A 22,487-nucleotide genomic window follows, 5' to 3' on the forward strand; every position below is an offset into this window, starting at 1 on the left:
GGGGGCGATGGCGGTACCGTTTTACTGCCGCGTAACTGCCCCCTCCGCCCGCCGCCGTCATGGCGACGGGGGAGCGGCCGCCACGTGACCGGGGCGGGGGCCGGGAGGGGCGCCGGCGCCACGTGACCGCCGGGGACGCGCGGCTTCGGAGCCGCTCCCCTGTCACGTGGTGCGGGCTCCACCCCCGGCGCCCCGCGGCCCGTTCCGGTCACGTGCCCGCCCCGCCCGCCCCATGGCCCCGGCGGCGGCCGCGGCCCGACCCCCGTAGCGCCGCTCGCACTCGGAGCAGCTCCCAGCGCAACCCGCACGGTAAGAGCCGCCGGCGCGGGACGCGGGGGAGCGGCGGTGCCGGGCAGGCCGCAGGGCCCGATCCGCTTCACGGCCGCGCTGCCCCGGCGATCCGTCCCCGGGGGCGGCGGGACCGCGTCGCGATGGTGCCGCGGCGGCCTTTGGCCTCCCGCGCTTCCTTCCTGCCCGGCGGACGTGTGACGGTAGCCGGGCCGGAGCTGCGGTGAGGGAAGGGACGAAAGGGACGGCGGCACCACCGATCTGCGCTCCCCGGGGCTGCGGGCGGTGGCGGGGAGACGGCAGCGCTGCGCTGGCGGCACCGCTGCCAGGGCACCGGGCTTCGCCCCGCGCTTGGCCCGGTGCGGGCGGCAGACAAAGAGGTGCCGTGGCAGCGCCTTCCCCGCCTGCTGCCGAGCAGACCCCGCCGGGACCGTGCTGGTGTCCTCGGGCCCGTCTCGTAGCAGGGTGACATCCCTCCCGGAGCGTGGGTGATGCGGATCCGGGGAAGGCCGGGCTGGCCCCTCACGAACGTGCATGCCCCCCGACGTGCCCGGGACAAGCGGCATTGCTGCCACTCCTCCATCCCACTGACAGATCCCTGCCACCCCGCGGGGCGCTGCTCTGCCCGCTCCCGGAGCTGGCAGCGTCCCTGTGCCGCTGCGGGTCAGACTGGGCCATTGGCACAGATATTCCAGGATTCTGCTGTTGCCTGCGGGGAGCGGAAGCCCAGCAGCAGAAAGGCCTGCATTGATCTGTCAGAGCTTGCCTGCCAGTCCGTGCCCACCCTGGCCAAGTCAGGATTATTAAAACGTGCAAACATTTTCTTTATTTCTGCTCAGAATTCGACATAACCATATGAAAAGAGACTGGAGTAAAGTGCTGGTAAGGGAGAATGTTCAGAATAGGTGTTGTAAAAAACAGAGATGAGAGGTGCTGTATCTTAAAATAAGAGTGGTTAGGAAGATTCACTGCAATGGAGGAAAGATAGCTGTTGGAATTTGATGGTATTTCCAGAAGCTGTTTGCTCCCACAGAGCTGGGAGGGGAGGGCTTGTAGGTGGATAAGCACACAGAACATTTCTTTTGGTCTATGCCAACACTGAAGCTTCCTGATAGACCTTGCCTATTGAAAACTGCAGCTGAAATTAACATCCCCAAGACAGACCTGATGACAAGTTGTACCTCATTGTTAGGGCTTCTGGTTGATCCAAGTGCTTGTAGAACTGTTGACCAAGCTCTGTTGCTGGGGAATTTAAAATAAATTGTCTGACCTTCCTATTCATACTTGAACCAGCCGCTGAAGAACACTAATGCTGTAGCAGGTTAAAATTATCACTTAAAGCCACAAAATAACAGCATTTCTCTATGTGCATGTGGCAGTTTTTGTCCTGCGTAGCAGCAGTTTCATCAACTGTAGTACTGATTCTTGGGAACTTCAGATGTTAAATGTAGAGGTTATGAGATTTGGGCAGGCACAAGTACATCATTGATGGCTCTCTGCTGCATAGGAAGCCTTACATGCCCAAAAAAAAAAAAAGCTGAGTGTGTGTGCTTTGCTTAGCAAGGATGTAGCCTTCCCTGTAGGAGACAGGGAATGAAATCTTGAAGCAAGATTCCTATTTTAGAATTTTTCCTGTACTTCTTGTAACACGAAGCCATTTTGTTTCCATTAGTGACAGACGGTAACCTTCCTAAATCCCTATTATTAATAGTTTTTTTTATTCTTTCTGATGTACTGTTCAAAAGACAGCTCAGGGTTTTCTCCATTTTGGGTAATACTTACTGTGCTTATGAGTTGTATCATCCCACTGCCACTGTAAATTACTGCAGGAAAAAGGAAGTACAGCAGTGACAGAAAGAAGAACAGCATGAGCCATGTGCTCACCCTCCCAGAAGGTGGAATGAGCCACTTGCGGGATAATTGTGCTCTCACAGATTGCACACTGCAGGGTACTAGAAGGGCTCTGAAGGAGAAGTTGGTAGCTGCTGATTCTTTGCTTCTGTAGTTCAAAGACTGGGTGTAGGTAGGTGAAATGGTGTGGTAGAAAAGCAGAGCAGCTGGCATCAGAATGAGCCTGACTGTGGAAATGCTTTCCTTTTTCTTGCTGTTCTGTACAGGTTGAATTCCTTTGTGTTCTGTGGCTTTGCCTCCATTGCATTGGATAATAATGACCTTAAAGGAGTATAAAGTAACAAAGGGAGAAAACCACCAAATCCCTAGTCTTGCACATGGTGAGGTTTCCAGTCTCTGAGAGTCTGTGGCCAGCTGCCTTTTTCCAGTAAGGATAAGGTGCTGATGAGACTGCAGACCCGCAACAGGAAACTACATAAAATGGTTGTGTGAATAGCACTGAAAGGGAATAGTGCTGCTGGGAGACTGTAATGGATTATGCTAGGGAACAGTCCTGAAATCATGCCATGCAGTTTTCTGTGAGAAAGAAGTATTACCAAGGATGCTCTGAATGTGGTATAGTGTGTTCTAGAGACTGCTGCAGTGGTGCTGATGTGAAACCCCACATTCAGCTCAGCATGACTGAACTCTTAAGCAAAGCCTTGGATGGCTGGAATGGTGAAGGAGTGAACTGTAAGTGCAGAGCCCTTTTGCCAGTATGTCTTTCCATCTAGTGTGTTACTTAACTCATCTGCACAAGATCTTGTAAGACTTCTGTTAAACAGAATGCTGTGCTACTGTCCAAATTGTCAGAATAAAATGTCTTGTCTTGCTGCTGGTTGGTATTTTGTTGTTTTTTGGGGTTTTTTTAAGAAAAAAAGAAGTATGTGAATTTAAATGCTTAGAACTACCATTTTGTGATACCTACTAGCAGTGTGATAGCTGATGCAGATTACAATCTGAACTTCAATGTGCATCCCAGCAATATTTTAGGTATTCTGAAGCACATGCAACATCCACATTAGCACTGGAAAAATATTATTTTGCATATCAGTAGTAAAGTTTATGATACACAAAATACAGCATACTAAACATTTTCAGCAAAGATGTACATTTTTGATAAGTGTACCAATAGTATGTTTGACAGAGTATAGTAATACTCACCATATCTTTTATCTCTTGAAAAATTTAAGGCTGTAGGGTGAACCTGGGGAGAGGAATGATAGTGACTGCTGGGGAGAACAGTGCAGCAAGTATCCAAAGTCTTGTTGGTTTGAGACTGCTGACAGAATTATCGTTGTGCTGTAGTACATGTAACATTACTTTCTCAGACTTTGGAGGAGAGGGACTGGCCAGCTGCAGTCAAGTGTACAAATCATTGTTCAAGCCATGGGCAAAACCCACCACAATAAGAACACCTGAGTCTTACTGGGCTACCTTATCTTTAGCACACTGAACTGAAAATTCATGATTTTTCACATACCTTATATCCTTCCCTTTTCTGAAATGACTTAGCATCTGCCATTCCCACTGAAGAAGGGATTGCTGCCAGTGCCAGAGAAGATTTGGAATTCGTCATCGCTTAGCTTCAGTATTCTTCTGAACTAGAAAAAAAACAGTAAAAGGACAGTAAAATAGGAAAATTTAGTTATCAGTTTAAATGTAAGATTTGTGGGTCTTTTAGTGGATCAAAAGCAGTATCAGCAATATAATTAGATGGATTTTTTAGGTAGGTGGGAGTATTTTGTTTAAATAAATTTGCTGATTGTACTGAAACGGGGGAGCACATTTATGTGAAATACTCCCAAAATGATATAGGCATGAACAAGTAAATGGGGGCTGTAATACTTTAATATAGATAGGAGTTACAGCACAGCTAATCAGCTCAACTGTATGTTTTTAACAGCTCATTGTAGCCACAATGGCAACCTCATCTGAAGAAGTGTTGCTGATAGTGAAGAAGGTGCGCCAGAAGAAGCAGGATGGGGCCCTGTACCTGATGGCCGAACGCATTGCCTGGGCACCCGAGGGCAAGGACCGCTTCACCGTCAGCCACATGTATGCAGACATCAAATGTGAGTGAGCACTCGCCTGCTGCACTCAGCACTACTGCCACGGATGCCTAAATCACACAAAGCTCACCTGCCATGCAATGCTAGGTATTGCTACCTCAGCAAGGTTGCAAGAGTCTGGAGCTCTGGCCAGGCTACTCTGTAGCAGCAGGGATCAGGACTGTGGTAAAGTATCACCAGCTTAAGGATGCTACGACAGAACAACTGCAGTCTTCAGATGTTTAACTGACATCTGCTGCATTTACTATTAACTTTGATAACCTTCTGCAATAAATTGAACAGAAAAATAATCTATGCCATATGCTTGTAGAGGGAAGGGTGGGAGGAGGATCATGGAAGCATATAGGATTTTCAGTCTAACACAGAAACTATCTGGCATGTCATCTGTTTAATTCAGTATCTAAAGCTGTTTCGATTTTCATATAAAATGAACTCAGTTTTATTTTCATCCAACAGACCATAGCTTCAGAAGTGTCAGCTTCTGTAGTTTGGCCTAGCTAGTAACATTCTGAATAAGCATTTGCTGTTGTAATAGCAGAGTACTTGCGAGTCAAAACTAAACAGTAGATGTCTATAGCATGCTGCCTTTCTGGCTCCAATTAGTGCTCATATATCATGTGCTCTAATGCCAAAGAAGGAATAAAAAGTGAGTTGTGTGTGTCACTTGGTAATGGTTTAGTGATTATTGCCGTTTAAAGTCACATACAGGCACTGCAGCATGATCGAAAGCATGTGATGAATCAGAACAAAGATGATATATTCTTAAATATGAAAGTGATAAGAAGTTTAAAAGCCCCATTCATCTATAATAATCAACTTTGTGAAGTTTTTATTTAGCTATTAACTTACACTTAAGCACCTTGTATTTTAAATATGTACATATATGGGCATTGAAGTATTTTTAACTTAGATGAAAGATGTGCTTTTTGTCATCTGAAATGAAAAAAGGGTGAGATTTTTAAAAAATTTGTAATAGAGAAGGTGATTTAATGTTGACATCTGGTTCCTGTCTCCCACTTGCTCTGGAGAAAGGGCTGATATTAAAGGTTAGGTTAGTGCCATTTGCGGTACTTCACTAAAGTTACTATAGCACAACAGTCCATAAGTGTAGGTGTCCCAGTCTCTGCTCCCTCTGGTTATGAGGATGGAAGCAGGAATTAGATTCTTCTAATGAGTCATGAAGGTGTAGTAGTACCTTGGAGGCATTGGTCATTAACTTGGGGAGCACTGGTGGCTAACTGCACTTAGCTCACCACTGGAAACTGGGATCCAGATGTGCTCCTACCCACCCTACCTTTGCTTTCCTACCACTGTCCTTCTGCAGGAGCTGGGCCAGCTGGAAAAACAAAACGGGGTGCTTTTCAGTGAATCAGTCCTTGGGTCACCTTGCTGCACAAACACTAGCAATCATACAAGAAATGCAGCAGGAAGAAGTGGAAGGGGGGAATGAGGTCACCTTTCAGCAGCAGCCTGGATTGCTTCCAGGTTAAAGTGTCCAGGTAATGACAGCCTCATTTGCAGCAGTTTTCTAACGGATGCTGTGGGGAATGCAAAGATGAATCAGGACTCCTGAGCAGGAGCTGAAGGATATTAAGCAACAGGCTGCTACTGTCTGTAGCTTGTATTTTAGAGTGAACAAGGTGCAGGATTCAATCTAATTCAAGGGGAAGACTGACTATTCCATTTTCACAGCTGCAATTCACACGCAGGGTAATGGTGTTTAATTGGATGATGAGAATAACTGCTTATAAGCAAGTACTCTAGGGAAGACAGTTTCTTGTATAAGCTTACTGTCTGTCTCTCTGCAATCTAGGCCAGAAAATCAGTCCAGAAGGTAAAGCTAAAATTCAGCTGCAGCTGGTATTGCATGCAGGGGACACAACCAACTTCCACTTCTCCAATGAAAGCACAGCAGTGAAGGAGCGAGATGCGGTCAAGGATCTTCTTCAACAGCTCTTGCCCAAGTTCAAAAGGAAAGCTAATAAAGAACTTGAGGAGAAGAACAGGTAAAGGGATAGCAGCCTAAATGTCTGTTGGGTTTTTTCTTCTGTTAGCTAACTATTGTGTATTGCTGGTAACAGTTGTTGTTATTTCAGCATTGTGAATGATACAGCATTTGTTTCCCTAGTAAAAATCTCCCTGCTTTCAATTTCCAGGCAGTTCCTTGAGACTTGCATAACTGTCACATGTTGAGACTACACTTGTGTGCTTAGTGACACGTTCTTGAGGTGTAAAGGCAGCGAGTCTGGCTGCCACCTGGTCTTTCTTATCCATAGCTATGGGAGGAGGGCACCCAACTGGCATCCTGTCTTTTTAGTCTTCTTAAATATATATGTATCAGTTAGAAAAGCTGCTTGAAAGATTTTTTTTTTCCTTTTCCAGAAATTTTATGGAGTCTGGTCATTTTGTTTAACTCCTCATAAAGCCCAATTTACCCCTCAAATCTTTCCTGATGTTTTATAGACTACTAAATTCTTAGGTATTTTCATGCATCTCACTTGAGAGGCTGCAGTTTGTTATTTGGCATACAGGATGTTTATTCTAAGAAATTGTTTGAGAAGATATTGAGGATCTAAGTCCTTTTCCCATATGGGCTCTTGAGATACATTTCCGTTCCTTTAATATGTTTGTTAATCCAATCCCTGTGGCCACAGAGCTCTCTTCTCTGCATCTCCCCTGACAAGTTTCACTTCATTTTAGTGTCTGCTGTGAATCCTGTGTCTATGGCTTCCATTTCCAAAGACTCTTCTAGCTCTGAGCGTAGATTTTTCAAAACATGAGAGCGTTGTCTCATGGGACAGACTGGATCTTAACAAGGAGATTTCCCAGCAGAAGGGCAAGAGCCCTTGTGCTGGAGCTGTGACACAATCAGGATTAACTGGTTCCAGTACTGCAGCAACCACTAGGGTCTGCAGCAGTGCAGCCTGCATTGGCATTGTTCCCATACTTGTTTCTTTATGCTGTGTGCCTTTTTTCTGGCAGTATTGGTGCTGAGAACACAGGCAGTCTTAGCTCTGAATCTTTGCCTCCTTAAATGGAGTTTTACAGCATCACACCATGAAGTATCAGGAGCTTTTCTAGTTACAGAAAAGCCAGAATCCCTGCACCTACTCAGCCATAGTTTGTTCTCTTGATTAGAAGCCCAAGTCCGGTGATGGGGCTTCATTAGCTTAATTGCAACAGATCAGGCAGAAAAGATCCAGCCTGTTGTGGGAGGGTACAACATCCAGAGTTCCCATGGCACTTCCTTCATTTGTTGATATGTGGGAGTTGAGTACATACCAAAATTCCAAGCTTTAATGAAATAACAAGAATAACAGACTGCTCTCAGCTACGCTAATTTGTAAGAATTGCCACTAATCCATACTTGTGACAATAAGAAAAACTGGAGAAACCCTGGTGGTTAAAACATAATAATCCTGCCACAAAGCTTTCACTTCCACTTCATCCTACTTTGTCCTTAGAGCAGCTAAAGGCTTTCATTCTGTCTAGATTGCAATTTATCCCTGTTCATCCCTAGACCATGTATCCATAAGAGTCCTGTTTTTTTTCATTGTTTGCAGTTGATCAAGACAGTTGTTGGCAGATTGTGAACACACATACACGCTTCCCTGAAAATAGCCCAGTGGGTTTCTAATAAGGGACACAGCTGTAAAAACAGTTGCTTAAGAACGAGTGAAGATTCAGGTGCATAGTCTTTGCATTTTGGGTAGTGATACCTGATATGTGGATGATAACTTTTGTAAACATTGCTCCCTGGTGAAAGTAGTGACACAGAACATGTCTCACACTTGTGCTATGTCTGATTAAGAGATGAAGATCCTGCTGTTACCACAGAAACATAAATGAACAACCATTGGAGTAATGTGTTTTAAGAGATCTTATCCTATACATATTTTGTGATCTATACTCTTGCACTAGAATAGAGCTCTGTAGCTACTGAATTTTAAGATCTTAAACTAAGAACTGGTCAGCACTCAGATGTCCTTTTTTTCTCTCTCATCATACTTCTCTGTTATGGAACAGCAAGAATATTCATTGTGCTTTTACATTCTTGCTGAACAGCAAGAATATTCATTGTGCTTTTACAGTTCAGGAGATTCCGGTCCTGGTGTGCAAAGACAAAAGCTCCACAGAATATTTTAGGACAAGATATGAATCCCACATTAACTTTTCCTTAGGCATTACTGTTTTCCAACTTTCAGTGTTACCATCCATTTCTTCAGCCTTTTCAGACAAACAGTGCTATTGACATTGGTTGTTTATACAGTCTTGTTAAAAAATGCACAGCATTTTGAAAGAAAAGTTGGTTTTTGTTCCTTTTGTGAACTTGTGTTAGTTGTGGAAATACTAGTGATTTATTCTGCAGTATTTCAATTCTATTCAATACATTCTTTTACCAGAATGCTGCAAGAAGATCCTGTTTTGTTTCAGCTCTATAAAGACCTTGTTGTGAGCCAAGTAATCAGTGCTGAAGAATTCTGGGCCAACCGTTTAAGCCTGAATGCAGGGGATAATTCTGCAGCACCTAATAAGCAGGACGTGGGCATCTCTGCAGCATTCCTGGTATGGTGAACCTTTAACTTACAGGATTTTAGAGCAACAAATTGGGGAGAGTGAGAGTAAATAAAGTGCTCATGCACTTTATTCCCATATACATGAACCTTCCTGGTTCCTCAACATCTCTCCATTATTCCAAGTGTAAAGGAGAAAAAAAAAAGGTTTCCTGTTAATCTGCAACCTCAAAATTTTGTCCGTTTAAGATACCAAATTTGAACTTTAAATTGCTAATAGGCAGATAATGTTTGTACTGCTGCTTTGCCTTCTGTAAAACAGGAGTGATGTGACTATATGGTCACTAGATTAAAGTGTATGAGCTCAATAAATTAAAGAGCGTATCTGTGACAGCATTGACATGCACAAATGAACCTTTCCACATAAGGGTTTTATTCCCTTCCCCATTTTTTTAAATCAGTACATGCTTTCAGCTACTTGAAGAACAACTTGTGTATCTGGAAGCTCATTTTCTCTCTTTCTTTAACTTTCTTATTTTACCCATTTGTAGAAATCGTGCTTCAGTAAATTCAGTGCAGTCTAAAAGTAATCTAGTACAACTTCAGATTGCTCACACAGAGATATGTTTCTGCTTCTGCAAAAAAACTCACAGATAGGACTCTTTAGATGGAATCCCACTTCCACCTTTGTAATGACTGTGCCCACGGTGGATTTGGGAGGGAAAGAGGAGGTAGGAATTGGTTTAATTTAGCTGCTGTTCAACCATTTGATTGTTTTTTTCCCCCGTGGAAATACCTGAATCATTTGCCAGACAAATTTGATTGCTCTGATTTCCTGCCTCCCATTATTATTACACCTTAATGTTAAAAAAAAGAAACCATAGTGAAAAGTAAACCCACCAAACCTTGAAAACTAAAATGTTCTTAAACCACCTGGTGATGTTTGTGTTCCCTGCATTTGTAAAGAGGATATCTTAGATATTTGTGTGTCCCAATTCAAGTTAAATCTGACTGGCTCTGCTCAGAATGCATGTTAGCCTAGGAAGAAGATGGTACAAAAGCTAGGCTTGAGGTACACAGGAAAAGGAGGAAAAGGCAGCAGCCTTAGTAATCACGTACTTTTCCTGTTTCTGAGAACTGGCCAGAGCACTCACCTCCTCCAGAGCTTCCCAAAGAGATCACTGAGATCTAAGTTCAAAGTTCTGACAAAGACTAATCCTCAAGCTTTAAATTCAGTGTTACTCACCAGTTATACTAAGATGTTTTTCGTATACAACTATGTATACTTTATAGTATAAGGGTATAAGGTGTAAGAGCCATAAATCCTTTTTTGTCATTTCATTATAGCCACTGATCATCCACTAGCTGAATTGTTGAGTGAACAATAAAACATGAGGCATATACAGTATGCTTACTTATTTTAACTTTGACACAAGGATAAGCATAAATTAATTAAGCATACCTTGTTTTGACCAATGGAGTGCTCTTTGCTTTCTAAAGCCTGCAGTCTGCTTGTTAAATCATCCCTTAAATGACAAGTATAATAAAATAATTCATGTTTGCTCATTGATTCCTCATTCTAAAATACCTATGTACGATCAAATACGCTATGGATTACTGGAGGAAGAAGAGTATTTTACCTGTAGCAGACCTTGCTTGCAAGATTCCAGTTCTTCTCCAGTTAGAGAAAACATCCAGACTGTTTTTCCCTGTGTGTGCTTTTCCTCAGGCTGATGTACGGCCTCAGACAGATGGCTGCAACGGGCTGAGGTACAACTTGACTTCAGATATTATTGAATCCATATTTCGGACATACCCTGCAGGTAAGAGCAGTGTTTTACATAGCAAACACATTCATTTAAGATTAGTCTTTTTACTGTCTTACTGTAGAAAGACTAAAACGTTCATCTGAGATTTTATTAAATGAAAACATTTTAACTTGTGTTGACTTTTTGTTTTTTAAATTGTGAGTAATTGTTTGATTTCCATGACACTCTCCTACTCAGTGTTCCAATTAATTGTTATTTTTCATGAAATCACCTTGGGGAGGAAAAATAACCTGTTTTCCATCATTTCCCATCCACTGTAATGAACACTGACACAGATTCATTTTGGCCCCTAGCGTGGAGGCAATTCAAGAGTGTTCAGGCCACTGTACCTGTACTTTTCAAAGCTTTATAGGCATAAATGAGTACCTGTTCACTCTTGCTTAACTACTGCAGTCCCTTCCATTTAATGGGAGTAAATGGAGGCAGCAGAAAGCAGGGAAGCCATCAAGGAAATGTTGATATAAAATACCATTTTAAGATAAGATTTGTGGAACAGTTTGTAATTGTTTTGGGTTTTATTCACAGTAAAAATGAAATATGCAGAGAATGTTCCACATAACATGACTGAGAGGGAATTCTGGACACGATTTTTTCAGTCTCATTATTTTCATCGGGACAGGCTCAATACAGGCTCAAAAGACCTCTTTGCAGAATGTGCCAAACTGGATGAGAAAGGTAAGCTGGTTGTCTCTGAAAGATACAGATGGTCACGGCAAGTTAGCTACAGCATTGCCATTCTGAGCATGTTTCATAGTGAGAGCATTTCTTGAAACAAATTACCTTTGGAAAATGGCAGCACTAGAAGTAAGCTTTACTACAAATTCCATAGCATGCCATCCTGGTAGATTGATTATGTGCCATCAGTTACTATGGAATAATTCTGTGTACATAATAGGTTTTGTTTTGTGGTATGTGCACAATTTACAACAGGTACAGTTTTTGTTATAGATGGGGTTTTAGTAAATGAGATTTCTATTAGTCCAGATTTTCCAGAGGAGTTGTCATCCTTGTTCTCTGTCAGTCTTTTTAATCTGAAATTCTAACATATTATCTGGCTCAAGTTTTTTATGAACTTTTGAGATAGGTTTCTGATGACACAGAAATGTGGAGAGTGGGGATCACTTACCACCATTCCAAAATATGTATTGAAAGCCTTCCATTAGGAATGCAAAACCCTTCACAAGTCAAAGCTATCACCAGATATAAGCTGTCATACTACCCAGGCAGGGCAGCAGAACAGTGCCAAAATTAGAAGAAATGCAATTTTTTCTTCCCAGATCCCACTACTATAACTGCATCTCAATTTATTTTTTTAATCAGTGTTCAGTGATGTGTAGAAGTTGGTGAAAACTTGGCTAATTAGTAGGAAGATGTTTTGGAGTAACTTCCCACATTTAGTGCTTATTTTAAAAGGAACTTTAAAAAGGGTTTAAAGTTTTAGCCTCAGTGTTATTTGGCCCTGTGCAGAACCTCTGTCTTCTTTTAAAGATTAACTATAACCTAATGATCCCATAGTGATGCTATTTGTTTAGATACAGTTTTTCATGATATTTTAAAATTTGTTTCACACAGGATTAAAAGCAATGGTGTCTCAAGGAGTGAAAAACCCTCTGATAGATTTAACAGCTTTGGAAGATAAAACATTAGATGAAGTAAGTTCTTGGGGAAACAAAACAGAAAACAAATAAAAAATCCAAAAGAAAACCATACCCCTTCCTTAGTTACATTTAAGTGGGCATTTCTTTTAAAACCACTACAAATACTAATTCTAAACCAAATCCCTTACTAGGCAGTTGCAGTGGTTGGGTACTCAACATTCCTGCTGTTGTTTATGTGAAGGGAAATGGAGACTGTGCTCAAGGACCTGTGTGGTCACATCTGCCTTGGTGTAAATACAAGACTTCACTTCTTTAAAGAATTGCTCATTCCTTTGGCTTTTTAGTTTAAAGTGAACTCTTTGGTTTTTTCCTACCTTTTAGAGTCTGTGACAATGTACAGAAGAGTAGCACAAACCAGGAAAAAGTCTTTGATTTGTTCTTACTTTGAACACTGCTACTTGATTTGGCCTAACCAAAGGACAACACTTTGTGCAGTGTTCTTTGTTTAGCTTCAAATACCTTTTTTTGCTAAAATTACAACTAACTTGAAGGATTACCTGCTTCCACGAACAAGTTAAAAAGTTTGTATCAATGGTGTACCATAATGTGAAGTAACTTAGAGATGTGCTTTTCTGCAGTTGATGTAACTGAAACTGTTCAGTTGTAGTTAATAATGAAGCTGCATTTTTAAGTTTTTTGTGGCCTTTTTTTGGATTTTCCTTTTTCATTTTCTTTTTCTGGGAGTTGTCCAAAGCTACCAGTCTGAAACTGGACATGAGTTTAGGATAGGTGTGTTTGAAGTGCCCCTGATTTGCTTTTGAGGCTGATTAACAGCAAGCCCATGGGGTAAAATGCCACCTGGCAAGTGGGGAACTCTGCCAGCATTTTAAGGCTTGAAGTTTTTTGAATTTTCTAGTGGTATCACATCCTCCTGACAGGTATATTTTAGTCTGTAGGCTGCTGGTGTCCCACTAGATGTTAAAAATCAGTCAGTAAAATAATTGCTGTCTTTTCCTTGCCATCAATGCCTGTTTTGCACAGGCGATCCTTAATTTTTTTCTAAACTAGTTCAGTTTTTACTTATATCATGGTCTTATAAAATTACCTGTATAAGACTTGTTACCTTCTCTCTGACACCTCTAAATTGCCAAGTGTTAGCAGAATAAAATAGTCACTGGAGATTTTTCAAAGTACATAAGGAGGTGGTGGGGCAAAAGTAGGAAAACAATTCTCTGGGTAATGGTGATGCAGAGGAGGGGGCTTCCTGACTCAAGGGAAAACAGAATTGGCCTGCTGCTCTGGGAGCCAAGAGGGAATTAATGTTGTTTTCTTTGTAGGGCTATGGTGTTGCTTCTGTGGCCTCTACATCAAATGCCTCAAAGTCTGCTAGAGAAAGCAGCAATGCTGCCATCATAAAACGCTTTAATCATCATAGTGCCATGGTCCTTGCAGCTGGCCTCAGGAAACAGTAAGTTTCAACGTTGTGTAATAGATTTTTAGAGTAAATTTTAAGGAATTTCCAAAACAAAAGCACATCTTCAACTATTCATACAACCTTTTCTTTTAATTTTTTATGAATGAATTATTTTCCTGTAAAAATGAAAATACCTTTAGGTTTCATTTTACTTTATAGAAGTTTTTCAGAGCTGTTTGAAATGATGACTGCTATTTTTAACTGAGTCATGATATAAAGCAGATTAAAAAGAAAAGAATGGCTGTGCCTTAGATGTCTAGTCCTGGTGAAGGCAGCAGAAGTAGTGGAGGTGAGGTCTGGTGCAGGGATTTCCTATTTCCTGCCTTCCAGGAGCAGGTCTGCTGGGTCTTCCTGCAGTGTGGCATAGGTGGAGCAGATGAAAGACTCCTCAGGTGCAGTACTCTGCCTCTGACCAAAACCACCTGTCAGGTCACCTGCTTTACAACTGCTTTATGGACAACCAGTAAGGATTACTACTCTACCCAAATCCTACAGACCTTAACTGTGAGAGATCTTAGTTACTTCCTAATGTTTAGCTGGGCTCCCTCACATTGTTCTTCTGTTTTGCACAAATTGTACCCTGCACCTTCAGCGATCTCTTTTGGGCAAAGTGTGTTTCTGTTTCTCAGTCAGAAAGGCACAATAGGATAGGGCTCCTGGACAGTACTGCAGGGCTCCCAGAGCTCTGCTAATACCTGGTTGCATAACTGTGTGTACGAAGTGTTTCTAATTTAGCCATGTTTTTGCTGTGTCCCACATGCACTGTTGGCATGCTGCTATTTCTGAAGAGAGGGACCAGCACCTTCCCCTGCTGGGGAATTTCCCCTGTGACAAACAGGGTTAATGTGAGGAGTTAGTTCTTTCTGTCTACACCAACTGCTAGAAATTAAGACATAAGGGGAAAAAAGTATGTGAACTTGCATATGAAGTTTTTGAAACAGATGTATTTACTTTGTCTCTAGCTTGTATCTTAAGTTTCCTGTGAGGTGAATTCTTCTTAATGCTGTTTCTCTATTTTAAGAGAAGCACAAAATGACCATTACAGTGAGACCAGCAGTACGGATGGAAACTCCAGGGATTCAGATTTCTTTCAGCCACCACTGAAAAAGGTATAAAGTTAGCTGATGTGATTCTAACTAAATGGAACTGGAAGCTCTGTCTCTCAAAAAATTGCTGAAAGTTCCTTACTTGGTTTATGACACATCTGAAGTAAAACTTTTTTAGCCTTGTTTAGAAGTATATAGAATAACAACCTGACAGCCTGTAAGAAGCCTTGTTACCTCTGATAGTAAACACAAATAAGTTACACTTTGAAGTATTGTGCTGTTTTTCTCTTCAGTAGTGCCCAATGAAAGTGAAAAATTCTAAGATACTTCAGATTGGACTCAGAAATCTGGTTCTTTCCATTTGCTACAGTTCTATTTTCAGCCCACTTCCTTTTGTTTTTCTTTCAAATGCCTGAAAACTTCTAGAGAACATCCATCAGAAAAGGATATTGGTGTTTAAGCACCAATATTAACCTGTCAAGTGTGTTGTTTGTGGAGGGGATGATGAAACTAGCACATGACAGCCTTCATCTTAGTCAGAAACTGAAGTGAGGTTGAACTGAATGTAGTGACACCTGGTGCAGTGAAATACAGGACAACAGCCTGGTCTAGACTAACCACAGCAGCTCACAAAGTGGAAGAGAGTACTGGAATTGCTATAAAACTGACTTTCTGGAGCTGACAGCCTAAACAGAAAACATCATAGAGATTCAAAACTTGGTTGTATTGTGAGAAAACCTTGTAGAATACATGTGTTGGCAAGTGTGGGGGTAGTCTTTGACTTTCCTCAAAAGCTGTAAAGTTTTACTGAGCAGAAAATTATATTGCAAGACTAGAAGAAATGTGATGAAAAGGAGAGTGAAAGTAGCAGGAGAATAGGAGACTTTGGAAATAGTTTTCTGGTTATACAAAGTCTGATATCACTGTGCTGTTACCTCTCACTGCTAATACTCCACAGCTCTGCTGTCACCAGATAGCTTGAGGTAATCACTGTGGTTTTAGTCTTAGACTGCTATGCACCAGCTATTAAATCATGAGTATTTCTGCTAATCTGGAGTTAGATGGACATAAATAGAGAGCACAAATGATTATCTATGTATACTTTTTGGAACACGTTTTGGAAGTGGCAGGGACTGCCTTAATTTTATCAGAATCCGGAGAAAAAGCAATGGTGCCAAGACTTCCAAATGGCCCATCCTGAACAACACCAGGCATCACTCCCTATGGAGGGTAGGCATGAGTCATTCCATACCTGGGTTTTCTTTAAGGTTTTAGTAACCCTTCAGCTCAAATTTGATGCACCAGAAGAAAGCACTGGATGTATGGACTTGTGCCTTCATTAGTAACATGTATCATTATTTGGCTAATTTTAGGTAAAACTGCAGGAGGCCATTGAATACGAAGATTTATCAAAGAATAATAGCGTTAAAACTATTGCACTAAACTTAAAGAAGTCTGATAGGTAAGTTAAAATAATGCACAGCTATTTCAGCAGAGCCAGTTTATCAGGGGTTTCATCACGGCCCACATAGGACCAGCTGATTTAGTCCCTACTGTGTTACACCTGAGTTTAGAAACCTAATATGAGCTTTTGCATAAACCAGTTTCCCCTTAAATTTGTAGTTTTATTTCTCAGAGTGGTTGGGGTAAGAAGGGACATCTGGAGATCACCTAGTCCAACACCCCTGCCAAATTCCACCTTACTTTTCAGAGGGTTAAGTCTCTAGGCCAACCTGAATGACCTTGACATGTAATTTCTGTGAAAGCCTAACAGCTCTGTTCACTGTTCAGCACATCATTGCAGCTTTCAGTGGAAAAATGTGTTACATATGAAAATATATGGAATTCCAAGAAAAATCCTCTCCCAGGCAAAAAAGTGCAGTTGGGATAGTTTGGGCTGCTCACTACTCTAAGATTTTTGTAGTGGTAGTCCTCCTGTTTTCTAGACTTTTGAGTTTGAAAACCTTAGATGTAACACCAGAAAAGGAGCAGTACTACCAGAAAGAAAACAGTTCCACATGTGCACCTAACTTAATTCACATTAATTTCAGTTGAAAGTTATGTGAATTGCTTCCTTCTAATGATATTTCCAGAATTTGGTGGCAAAGGTAGCTTTTCATTGGTAAAATGATGATCACAGATTCAACAATTGAAGCTGTTATTTGCTGCTATACTATCCCTAACCCAGCCTCTTCCCATGTGGCAATATATTGTACTTGGTCAATAAATAAAGAACTGGTAATAGTTGCAAAGCATCTAAAATTAGAAACAGTACAAGAACTGTCCAGGAGTTTTCTCTTGCTTTACTCTTAGTAGTAAAACTTTTCCCTTCCTTTTTCTCACCTCACAGGTATTACCATGGTCCAACTCCAATTCAGTCCCAGCAATATGCAACTAGTCAGGATATAATTAATTCATTTCAGAGTATTAGACAAGAAATGGAGGCATATGTACCCAAACTAACTCAGGTATGGAAGTATATTTTGAAAATGCCCCTCTTGATCTTGATCTTAGCATCTTACTTTCTATACAGTTTTGTGTCTCGTGTCAATTGAAGTTTACCATGAAAAATTTAAACTTCAGTAATCTCCAGTTTCTGTTAACTGATTTATTTTAAAGGTTTAGATGATACCTTTTGAGCTGTTCTGTTTAAAATCTACACTAGAGGAAACTGAGTCATTGCTGATGCTCAGTTATATTCTTCTGTTCCTGCTTTCTTTTGAGGAAACAGTAAAGGTATAAGGTAGTAAAGGAGGACAGTCATGCACAGGCCAGTGTCTTCATCCCACTCTGAGAAGTATAGGAGGTTACAGTGAACGGGTTTTTAATTGAACTGGTCTTTTGCTCCTAAATGCACTTAGGCTGTCAGTGTGCTGTGGGCTGCACAGAAGCTCTCTGCTGGCACCTGGAGGGCAGCAGAGCCCTGTGGCCAATCTCCCCAGCCAGCATCTGAACTTAGCTGTTTGTAAACCTAGTTTGGCCCCAAGTAAAGCAGCCAGGATTCTGCTACACTTCTGCATAGCAATCAATACTCTGTGTTATTTCAGAGTACGTGCACAGGCTGTTCAAGGTCTAGGCAGAGAAAAGGTATAATTAATTGGAGAGTTTTCACTGCAAACAAGCTATAGCACATAATTCTGGAAAAGAGCAGAACCTGAACCTCCATCTAGGTGTTCAACTAATCTTATTTTAAAAAGAATTTATTAGAAAAAGTGACCTGAAATATTTTTTTCCTTTCTCTCCAGGTTCTTTCAAGTGGTGATGCTGCCAGCACTATTGCAGTCCTGTCACCTGGAGGAGCACTTATGCAGGGTGGAACACAGCAAGCCATAAACCGTAAGGATTTGGGATGTCTAATGCTTTAATTGTATCCTGGTGCATTGCACAGCACTAGCTGGCTTGCTGTTTCATCTCTCCCTTAAAACATGTTACAGTGGTAGTGATAAAGGAAAGTATGGAAATGTGTAGCTGGAGTAGTACCGGGTTCCAGCAACAAAAGAAAAGCACCATGCCACCACTAGCCTCACCATGGGGGTGGTAATGGCTACACCAGCGCTGAGGCAAGGGAACAAGAGAACATTTTATACAGCAAGAAATGACAGAAACGTCTGATAAATATCAAATTGTCTTACAGATGTGGGGTTTTACTTGTTCAGCTTTTTTTTTCCCCTGGATTGTAGAATATGACATACTCTGTGGAAACTCTTAAGGAAGCAAAGCCTAGATAATAATCTGAAACTAAGTTTTTTGCAGCCTGCATTTAAGATTCACAGCTTGCTGTGAAAAAAGGCAACTTCCTTGTAGACTGCAAGGGCAAATCAGACAGCCTGTCTTTCTCACACCTCCATTCAACCACCCCTTTTCCTATTGTCACATTGCTGCCAGTTTGAGTTCCTGTCTCTTCAGTCTCACAGCAGATGAATCCCTGTTCTTGGGATTTATTACAGTTTTCCAGTTTATCTTGTGTTACTTGGTCTGTAAAGCAGCAGAAAGTAATTCAGACAGCTGAAAAAGCAAGTATGAGTTCTTTATGGTACTGAAATAAAAGGAATCAGCAAGCAGTGGTGAGGCTTTCTTACCCATCCTAATTGACACATTGGGTGCTACACTTAACTTCTTTGAGCCTGACTACCACTTCTTTCTTTTAACAGCCTCATCCTAAAATTTGATATTCACTGTTCAGTTCACTGTGTTCATCCTCAGTGACTACTTGTACTTTTTGTTTGGGTTTTTACAGCTGTGGCTCTTTCCTTGTTCTTGAACCCTGTCACCCTTTCTTCTCTAAGAATGTCTGGAACACAGTTCTTTTTTCCTGTCTGGATTTTTCATCTTTCACATGCTATAACCATATTGCCAGCATAAGATAGAAGGAAAAACTGGAAGTACCCACCACAGAGTTCTTAGCATTGTGCTGTTGGGACAAGCCAGCAGCAGCACTGCCACATTGTTAAAACAATACAAATATACTGCTTCTAATCCTGGATTAGGCTTGGTGTCCATTCTTTGCCTGGCATGGATCTTCCTAAATAATACACAAGCTTTCAAGTATAGAGCCATAAATAGCAGCTGATCTGATCTAACAGCTGCTGATAGTCTTGATCTAATTGCTATGAGGCATCTCAGTGTCCCCTCCCAGCCAGTCATTCTGTGACTGTAGTGGAAGTGTACATCACTGAGCTCCTTCAGTAGCCTTAGTTCTCATTTTTCATAGGATGATTTGAGTGATGTGAAAAAACTTTTTCCTGTTGCAGAGATGGTGCCAAATGACATTCAGTCTGAATTAAAACACTTGTATGTGGCAGTAGGGGAACTGCTACGACACTTCTGGTCCTGCTTTCCTGTTAACACACCATTCCTAGAAGAAAAGGTAAGGCAGAGCTTCCTCTTATGGCCCCGGGTTATGATGTGGTTTAGAATGACCATGGTTTAGAATGGCTGTCATTACTGAAGTATGGAACTAATACACATGCCTCAAATCAGTGCAGCACTTACTCATTCCTAGAACTGAAGGTCACAAAATAACATGAAACCTTATTTTTCTCAGCAGTTCTGCTGGTATTATTAAATAAAATCATCCTTGTCTCTGCCTGCCTGTTAGCTCCCTTTAGGAGCAGTAGCTGTTGGCCAGCTTCAAACAGAATCGGCAGCGCAGTTGCAGGGTTCTCACTCCAGTTTAAAACAAAAATTAAAGCCTCCCTTCCTCAGCTCCAAAATATAACCTCCACAGTGGCAGTACAAGCAAGTTTCCTTTATTGTTCTATCCACTGCAAAAATCACTGTCATACCTTCAGAACCCACACTGCTTTTGAGAACTAAGTTCCTTCAAGGACAGATGTTTGTCTACAGCATGGTCTATGACTGTAACTATTTTTCTGTTACTTTTGACCTCACATGGAAAACAAAGATTAAAATTTGCATTCAGATACATTTGCATGTCTGCTGCAAATGTGGCCTGAAAATCCAGTCCTTGCTTGAAAAAAAAACACCACCATTTTGTGAATATCTTGTATCTATTTATAGTGTTTATTAAGGAGGTAATAATCAGAGTGGCACACTGCACTTTCAGTCATTCTGCACTTATCTCAAAAATAAATACAGAGAAGTGTTAGAGACTGATATTTGAGTAACTTTCCTTCCTCAAACTACACAAAGTTGAAGTAGCCCCAGAATTAGTTAGGTGTTTTGTTGGAGAACAGTTTGTTAAACGAAATGAAACTTCTGTCTTACTGTAATTCTTCAGTATTGTAATACTGGTTTCTGTCTCTATCAGGTTGTGAAAATGAGGAGCAACTTGGAAAGATTTCAGGTTACAAAGCTCTGCCCATTCCAAGAAAAGATTCGGAGACAATATTTAAGCACAAATGTAAGGGGAAAGTACTGTTTAATTATGTTGGGTGCATATTAATAATTTCATTCTTAACTATGAGAGGATGATAGCTTTGTTACTTCTTATGCTAGGGCATTTTAATTTTCTTGTTGACTAGGAAATGGACAGAGGGAAATTGGGTACACAGTTATGCTGTTGCCTGTCCCTGTCCAGTTTGCTGAGTAATTCCAGCAACTGACAAGAACTGTAAGCTGAAATTACAGGACTGATAGAAAGAAAGAGGAAGTCACATTTCATTTTTCACTTCCACCATGACGTAGAACTTGAACAACTTCAGAACTCTCTCCCCATGTCAGATTTGAAGTGGTCACAGACTAAATACCAGAAGAGACAGCACAATGGAGGTGTCACTTCCCCCTTACTTTTCAGTACAGCAGCTCTCTGCACTGCTCCCTCTATGGATATTTTGCAAGAGAGCCTCAAGGTCCTTTCTCTGATTTTAGCAAGTTTACTCATAGTGGATAAAAGCAAGAATGCACCTGAAAGGAAGGGGAGGGGATCTCTTTTCCAGCAGCTGAGGCAATCTTTTCTCTCTTTTCCTGTTTCAGTTGGTAAGTCATATAGAAGAGATGCTGCAGACAGCCTACAATAAGTTCCACACGTGGCAGTCCCGGCGCATGCTGAAGAAGACGTGAGGGCACATCCTGTACAGCTCTGAGAGCAAAGCCTGCAATAGGGTAGGACTACAGCCTAGGTATGTGCAGATCTTAGAGTTGTTGCAGGAAGACCTGCAAGCTGTGGACTTCTGGAAACAATGCTAACTGAACTTGCACATTTTTGAAAAAGAACTGAGATTAAACTTGAAAACTGGGGAGAAAAACAAGGAAGAACCAAAACGGAAGAGCTGAGGCGCAAATATATTTAAAAGACACTGTTTACTGCAGTTACTCAGGAACTGCTTTTGATTTGCATAAAAAGCTGCTTTCAGAAATAAAAAATTTAAAGAGGGTGTATTAATAAAATTTGTTTTTCTGTCTAATTTTTTTTTTAAGAAGTGTATGGCACAGGGTAGATCTCAAAAGTTTTTCTTCACTGGATTCTGACATTTTCTTGAATTCTGTTTGTACTTCCTGCAACAGTTTAACAACGGTGTTTTAAAACATAGCTGAGACTGTTTTTGCTTCAAACATCTGGGAGAGTGTAGCTGTCAGAAGACAAGCTCCTGCCATATGTTTCCCCACCAATTGGAAGCAAGAGACATTGCACTGAAAGCTGTTCATCGTCTGGGGTCCCTAAAGGTACACAAGGGCAAGCTTTTGCCTGAAGTCTTCAATTTTTATGCAAAAATTTTTCAGCCATCAGTTTTGCATGTTTCCTTTTGAGTGCAAGTGTGTGCTACTGCAATCTTTTTTTTTATGGTGGCATTTGTTCTGAGGAGAGAATGCATTTTTAAAAATGAAGTTAAATAAAGTTTCTTACAAAAGAAGTCATTTATTTTCAATTCTTAGGCATTTTTTATTTCTTCTCCTAAATCTGTTTTCCTTCACCCTTCCCTTTTGACTATTATACTGTTTTTGGCGAGTTGATAATCATTGCAAAGAGAAAAATGTGTTATTTACACAGTGTCCATAGGTATTGGGAATCTGTGCCATACTTTGTTCTAAGTAGAATCGGTTCACAGTTTCAGACCAACTTGTCTTGTATTAAATGTGACTTAAATGCAAAGTAACCCCCTTTTCTCGAATATATGCAGTTTAATGACAACCTTGTATTTTTTTGTCACTTTGACTGGACAATAGCCCAGTATGGGCTACTGAACTTTTTTTTTACTTCAGATTAAATGTGACTGTTAAAGATGCATCTACTACAAAGACAAATCAGACTGACAATATGTATTCAAAGCAAGCACAGCAGTGTTCAGTACAGCAGAAGAAATTCCCCAAACCTGC

The 22,487-nt window shown here is 41.2% G+C and overlaps 1 protein-coding gene and 1 long non-coding RNA gene across 3 annotated transcripts; one reads left to right on the forward strand and one right to left on the reverse strand.

The window, feature by feature from the left end:
- Positions 1-169: 169 nt before the first annotated feature.
- On the forward strand, positions 170-22,024 carry GTF2H1 (general transcription factor IIH subunit 1). 2 transcript variants are annotated; one of them, XM_059848992.1, is made up of 15 exons: positions 170-309; positions 4,085-4,253; positions 6,064-6,256; positions 8,654-8,816; positions 10,494-10,587; positions 11,119-11,268; positions 12,166-12,245; positions 13,529-13,659; positions 14,687-14,774; positions 16,085-16,173; positions 17,062-17,179; positions 17,957-18,047; positions 19,463-19,578; positions 20,482-20,574; positions 21,147-22,024. In XM_059848992.1, the coding sequence occupies exons 2-15, from the start codon at positions 4,100-4,102 to the stop codon at positions 21,231-21,233; spliced, it is 1,647 nt and encodes a 548-aa protein (XP_059704975.1). In that variant the 5' UTR covers positions 170-309; positions 4,085-4,099; the 3' UTR covers positions 21,234-22,024. The 2 variants fall into 2 exon arrangements, with proteins under 2 accessions (XP_059704975.1, XP_059704976.1); XM_059848993.1 differs by lacking the exon at positions 20,482-20,574.
- Positions 3,297-10,541, reverse strand: LOC132328804 (uncharacterized). The gene is made up of 3 exons (XR_009486870.1): positions 10,405-10,541; positions 3,662-3,782; positions 3,297-3,385 (listed from the first exon to the last, which is right to left on the reverse strand). It is a non-coding gene; the product is annotated as an uncharacterized LOC132328804 (long non-coding RNA).
- Positions 22,025-22,487: the final 463 nt, after the last annotated feature.

This window comes from Haemorhous mexicanus, chromosome 6 (genome assembly GCF_027477595.1).
Source record: "Haemorhous mexicanus isolate bHaeMex1 chromosome 6, bHaeMex1.pri, whole genome shotgun sequence".
NCBI lineage: Eukaryota > Metazoa > Chordata > Aves > Passeriformes > Fringillidae > Haemorhous > Haemorhous mexicanus.